Here is a 7,011-nt window from a genome sequence, read left to right as displayed (position 1 = left end):
TTTGGCCAGTACTGGGGCTCTGAGGAAGCACTCTTGTAGGCATTGGTAAAATAAGACTGCAGCCTCCCCCCCCTCCCCCTCCCCAAAAGTTTTCTCTTAGTCAATACTTTAAGGTATGTTTATATTTGAAGATTAGACGTTTTTAACTATTCCAAAGTTTTTGTTTATTTTTAAAATATTGGCTATGATTATCATTCTATGTCTTATTGCTGCAATTCTTTCTGCATTTTTGGACAACGTTACTACAATGCTTCTTTTTACTCCAGTAACCATAAGGTACTTTTATTGTTATGCTTTTGACATTAGTCTATTGTAGATTAATTTTGCTGACTGGCATGTTTACAAAACTATTGTTGTAAATAGTATATAAAGCTATATTTTTCGAAGGGTGCACTTTCCCTGTTTTGATGTTCTCACACATTTATCTCCTTCTGCAATTAAGTACATGTGCAAGCACTCTGACTTGTACCTGCATTTGAACTGCAATAGCCAAGGGTGTCAACAGTTTTATTGTGGTTGCAAATTGTTTTTGCAAGCAGGGTGGCTTTACTTTTTTTGAAAAACATCCCTTCATGCACTAGCTATGCTTATGTACAACTCTTCTTTATAACTGATGATTTAAAGAGTTCTAATTCTTTTAATACTACTGGCAACTGATGGAATTTTTTGTGTAGGCCAAGTGGTAAAAAGTGTGATTTTTGGAGAAGAAGGCTCTGAATTTTTTTACTAATTACTATAACATTGGTACAGCTCCAGATTAATTCCAAATATGTAGAAGAGTTAATCAGCATTTTTACTGAATTCAATTAATGCAGATTTCTGAAAATTAATAGCATACGATTTGCAATCACATTTAGTCTGTGTGATTATAAACCACTGTTTAGGTTAAATTTAACCTGTATTTAACCAAGGAAATCCAGTTAATCCAGTTAAAGTTTTTTTAAGATCTGAGGAAAGGGTGATTTTAAATCTCACCACAAGTGATGTAACGCTTGTAGTTGTCATCATAGATTCATAGATGCTATCATATTTACATATACAGAATTTTACTATACATTCCCTATTAGATGTAGTTCTCAGTAGTCAAAATCAGTTTGCAAGTGAAGTTTATTGTAGATGGAGAAACAGCTGGTGAATGAAAGCCTCATTTGTTTTTTACCTGAACATATTTTCAGTAGATTACATTAATTTACTTTATTTCAGCCATTATTTTTACCGCTTAGGTTGTATCTACATGAGATGATTACTGAGGAGTAGACTAATTAGCTCATCAGGTATACATCTTGTGTCTACATGTGCACCCCATTTGACTGGAACAAATTAACTCTGTAGCAGGTTAGTACCTGTAAATACAAGTACTGTCCTGCTGTGGAGTAAAAAACTCCTCAGCAGCATATGTATAGACGCTGACATGGCTAGCTGCAGCACAAGGGTGCTTCAGTGTGGAGGCTGCCTGCTGGCTAGCTCTACACTGGAGCAACCTCGTATCCTAGTCAGCCCCTCTGCAGCATGTTGAGCAATGGGGGATCAGGCTGATCCTCAGGACCCTCTGCCAGATGAAGCTGCTCCGACCCGGCTCAACGTGCTGTGGTCCCAGGCGCATGTTCAAATGGTGCGCCCAGGAGCAATAAACTCCAGAGCAATAAGTGCTGAAGTTTATTGCTTTGCATTAATTGCACATATAGATGAACCCTTAGACTAGGAAATGCTGGAATTATTAAACATCAAATGTTCTCTAGTTACGTTGCAGAATGTTTTGAGTTAAATGTAATTGGTAACAGATTGAAATCTTAAAAGTCTACACACAAACTGCTGTTCATGTATAGAATTACTGCTGCATCTACTTATTTTATGCTAAAAGATTTTATAAGCCTGAAATAGGGGAACAGCATCTAAGACTTTTAGTTGGATGATTACTATCTATACTTCTAAACTAGCAAAATAAAAATTCTACTTTAATGCTTTTTTATTTAACCCCCACCCTATTTTGGTATTTCTCTGAAATAGTCATTCTTTTCTTGTCATTATCTTTTTGTTTTACCTATAACTTCACTATGCTGCTCTATACTGTCATTGCCATGGAGATGAAGCTTGCAGAAAATTCTCCTGATTCCATGACCATAAGGTTTCAGACTTTTATCAATAAGGCATAAAATGTAATGTTCTTGTCACATTTTTTGGTAAATAGATATTAAAAAAATATAATAACGATAACCCTCTTTAGGGATAACTTATTATATTTTAAACCATACTTCGAATGCCTAGATGCTTCCCTGTTTGAAATCAGCTGTTCATATGGGAAATTATAAAGCTTGGATAAATAAAGCATAATGGTTTAATCTGACTGTACAGCTAACACATTGTAATAATCCATTAATCAAAGCTTTTTTAAGACTGTAGTAAGGATTCTTCTTCTGCAAAATGTCTGTACCCCATTAAGAAAAAAAGTGCTAAGGAATATAGAATCCACTGTTAAGCACTCAGAAGTAAAGCAACAACATTGTTTATATTGTACTAAAATCTTAATTCTGTTCCTTGTGCAACTCCATTACAACATAGCTTTTAACAATATCATTTCATGCTGTTATTCAAACACTATTTTACTGGGGTTGGAGTGTTTTGTAGCAAAAATATTTTATTGAACATTTTTACTTTTGCAATCATAGCATATAGATGTGTAGCATTTTATAATGTTTTTATGCTTTTAAATTGCCACTATTTTTATTTTCATTGTGATAGCCTAACTGTATTAACTAGAGGCTTTAAATTTTCTTTGCTTTGAAATATATTTTTAATAATATGGAGTTAGATGGAATCAGAAGAGCCAGTCCTGCTCTAGGGGCGACATATAGCTGCATCCTAAACCAAGGAAGGCATTTGGACACTGTTTTACTTTCTTCCCTGCTCCTACACTGTTTACAGGGAAGCTAATTAATGCAACCATAAATAGAGAGTAAGTCATGCTCCCACTGTTTCCTGGCTTTTCTTCATTGTTGGTTATGTTGTGAGGTTGGCCACAAAATGAAGGAAGAAGCCAATTCTTCACTTTCCTAAACTGCCTCCTTCCATCCTGGTTTAAGTTAAATCAGAGTCCTCCAGCATCCTGACATGCTGTGTGGGCGGGGCTCCAGAGAGCGGGACTGGGCTGTCCCCTCCGCTCCCTGGCTGTAGCTCCAGCAGAGACTGCAGGTACAGTGGCATCTGCCTGGCTTCCTCCTGCTCCTGCTCCTCCCTCCCCCTCACCAATCCCTGCTGATGCAAGGATTCTCCCCTACCCTCTGCCTTACACAGACACCTCTCAGCATTAGCTAGCATACCATGTGCTGGCTATGGTCCATGCTGTGGGAAACAGGACAAAGGGAGACAGCACAGTGTTGGCTTAGGGCTTTTTAGAGCTTATCAGCAGGTAGCTGGTAATGTCCATGGAAAAAAGTTGTTTAAGAGGAGGTTGACCTAGTGAGGGAAGCTTTTTTTTTTTTCTTAACGGGCTGATAAACATTGAGTTAGGGGTGATAACCACTGTGTTATCAACTCCCTGCTGGTCTTCTGGGAGGGGAACCCCTCCCTAACCAGAGCATCAGGTGGGGGCCTGGCCACACCTCCACTCAGCTCAGCACTGTTGAAGGGAAGGGAGGGCTGCTCTAACACCCCTAGCTTCTAGCCTGAGCCACTGCAGTAATGTGCCTGCATTTCTGGAATGAAAAGGGAATGTCTATCCACCTCCAAATTGGTTCCAGCTTTGCAGGTTGGACTTCAAAGATTGAATCAATTCATTTTCAGGCTTTTTGAATGTCTGTCCCTACTCCTTGTCATCACAATGGGTTTAGTACAGTGGTACGTCTCCACTGCAGAGTAGTTGAACATAGTATAGACATACCTGAGCTTGCTGTAAATGCAGTAACTTGAGTACTAGAAGGAGTTTATCTGTAGCAACATGGAGCTTAGTATAGGTTAATTTACTCTTGTGCTAAAGACTCTGCTCTGTAGACAGACTTCTTCTGGTATCACAGTCAGTTTTTTTTTACAGCTAATTCAGGTACTTCTACATCATGATGCAGTTTGCTGTTCAGAAATTCTATAGAGTGCTGGTGGGAAGGTCCCTGCATTTTCCAGGAGTAGGTGATATGGGTTGTTGTGCATGGAACAGGAGAGGGTGAGTGGGGCTTACTTTAGCAGCATGATGAACAGTCCACTGCCATGGTAGAGAAAAATCTCTCTTAATATATGGAACTAATTAGGTAGATGCTACTGGAATGTAATAAACCAAAACCCCCCCTGAAAGTCACTCCTTTTCTGTACTTGTTAAGTAGTCCAGGGGAACACCACTCATCTGAAGACTTCGGAGCTCATATGCACAAATTTACTAGTGGGGTCAGACCCAAATAGTTAAACTGGTATTACTCACTATGTGGAAACTCTTATTCTTGAATGTCCCAGGAAAGCATTTCAACACCTGCTTAACTCCAGCCTTTTTCAGGAAAGTAGGAAGGGCCATGATGCACATTACAATTATAGTGTGATGAATGTGTTAATAGCACCATAAATGCACCCTTAAGGCACATGTTAACCTTGAAGCACATATAGGCTAAGTACAGACAGTGAAAAAGCCTGAGGCAAAATCAATTAATCCTTTGCAGGTTTTTCTAAGCTGCAAAGATTGGATCATGAGCAAACATAACACATGTTTGCCCTTGTGGGAGGGGAAACAGGCAAATGTGTATTCTGGTTAGGCCAGAACGTGGTGGTGGTGGGGGGTGGCGTTCCTGCACACCTCCCAGCCTAGCACCAGATCTACCCCTGATAGGCTGTCAGGGACACAATCGCCTGCTGTTATTGAAGACCCTCCCTGCCTGGAGCTCTAGGCTTGCAGAGCTGGTCACCATGGCAGCCCCAGGTGACCAGGAGTGGGGTGGAAACAGATGCCCCCATCCCAGACACAGCTTCCAGCATGGGGTCTGCACTGGGCAGGGATGTCCCATGGCAAAGACTTTTCTCCATGAAGCCCAGCTGGGTGATTTCCTCTGTCCTGGACCTGGCCTCTCAGCTATAGGAGTGAAGGGCATGGCTGGGGGGGCCCATGGCAGGGCCAAGGAGCTCTTTTCCCTGCCTCCCCCCACCCCTGCCCGTCATGGCTGAGAGGCCAGATCTGGCAAGGGGAAGAGGCTGGGGCTATCCTGCTGCGAGGAGAAGAGTCAGGCTGTGGTAGGGGGAAAGCCATCATCATGGGGTCCCCCACACTGTGCACACTAGCTGCCCCACCCCCTTAGCAACCCCTATGCCACCCTGCCAGCTGGGTTGGGGAGCAGGGGCTCTGCTGCCTGAGCTCTGTGACAGCTCAGTGGTGGAGATGGCTAGACTTCACAGGAGCAGATAGTGGGCAATGGCTAGCCCACCTGCCCTGCAAGGGAGCGTGGCAACGGAGGTGCAAAACATCCTGGGATGCTGGGGGACTGAGAGTTGACTTGAGTCAGGTGGGGATCTGGGACAGAAGTTCGATAGACCTATTTAACCTAAGTCAGTTAAGTCTGATACTACATGCATCCAGGTCTATCTTAACCAGTTTTGGCCATTTGGAACCAGTTTATGTGCACTGAACTTCCATTCTATTACAGTTTTAAAATGGTTTCCAATCACTCAAACCATTTTATGTGTAATTTCTGACCCTAGCCACATGTTAAAAATCAAGCACAGGCATTAGGGCCGTCCTGAGCTGGCCTTTTAGTGTGCAGACTGTGTGAAATCTACTGTTTAGAAACACACTGTAATTCTTTCAATATATTATAACTTGGTACAGTCAGTCCTGATGTTTACTGGGACTCTTTGAGATATCAGTTCTCCCCAAGGACTGTTTCTATACAAAACACTGATTTCCTGTATCTACCTGGTTTTGTGCATGAGTTAAAGAGTTAAAGAAAAAAAGGTTGATTGATAATTTTTAATAATGAACATTTTTTTTCTACTTCCCATGTTTTTAAAAAATGTCAGAAATATTCTTCCTCAACCTTATTTATTTATCTGGGTTGAGAACTGGTTGGTTAGATTGTGGCCTAAATAGTGAAAGTTTTATAAAATTTCATGCATCCCCTTTTGGGAACAGGAAGTTGAAATGGAAGAGCTCATGCAACTTTAACTATAATCCATCTGTTTGGGATTTTAAAAATTGTTTTTAAAGCTACGTACTATGATTGCAATAGCCATCTCAGTGGAATTGTAAAATTCATGTCTTAATTATTAATTAAGGAAGTTCAATTTTTATTCTTTGTTCAACAGTTTGAAGCTTCCAGTCAACATACTGAGTTTTATAAATCATTTAAGGTTTGAGGCAATTTAATTAAAGGCTAAGGAAGTGATTTCATTTTCTTCTGTGGACTGCAGGTTGTGCGAGGTACTTAACCTTGATCCGAGACATGTCCTGATTGCAGAAGTAATCTTCACAAATATTGGTGGGGCTGCCACAGCTGTCGGGGATCCTCCAAATGTGATTATAGTTTCAAAGCAGGAGCTGAGGAAGGTGGTATGTATTGAAATCCATTGTGTTTCTAAAAATAGATACAGACAGCAGTTTATTCAGTAATTTTGACCTTTTCTTCCCACGGACAGTCACACAAGCAGAAGAAAGTGCACGGTTCTGTCCTGTTTTTATCATTAGTGCTATTAATTAGAATTAGGTGAATGAATTTTTTTTAATTATGCAAAAAAAGGTGTATTTTGTAAACAATGTTTTTATATTTTTATGTCGCCAGGAAAAAATGTGTTTTCCCCTTATTTTTAAATCAGGATTGAAGCAGGAAAGGTGGGAGGAACTGAAAACTCAAACATTTTTATTAAAGTTTTTCCCATACATTTCAAATATAAGCATGCATACACACTCATACCCACACTCACATCTTTATAAAAAACTGTTCCATCCATGTACTGGGAACTATGGTATTGCATTGCCTGGTATAGGATCTGCCGCAGAACAGTGAGTCTCAGACTGTGTCAATAAAATGATGTTCTAACTATAATGGA

General features: G+C 40.3%; 1 protein-coding gene across 1 annotated transcript in view; it reads left to right on the top strand.

Moving 5' to 3' along the window:
- The window catches only part of OCA2 (OCA2 melanosomal transmembrane protein), a 481,929-nt gene that overhangs the window by 180,342 nt on the left and 294,576 nt on the right, over positions 1–7,011 (top strand). Inside the window, exons 13-14 of the mRNA XM_019525532.1 lie at positions 181–276; positions 6,376–6,514. Coding sequence (XP_019381077.1) covers positions 181–276; positions 6,376–6,514 — 235 coding nt within the window. The remainder of the gene's footprint in view (positions 1–180; positions 277–6,375; positions 6,515–7,011) is intronic.

The sequence above is a fragment of the Gavialis gangeticus genome, unplaced genomic scaffold, assembly GCF_001723915.1.
Source record: "Gavialis gangeticus isolate Ggan-Ray unplaced genomic scaffold, GavGan_comp1, whole genome shotgun sequence".
NCBI lineage: Eukaryota > Metazoa > Chordata > Crocodylia > Gavialidae > Gavialis > Gavialis gangeticus.
This window is presented reverse-complemented; position numbering and strand designations above follow the sequence as displayed.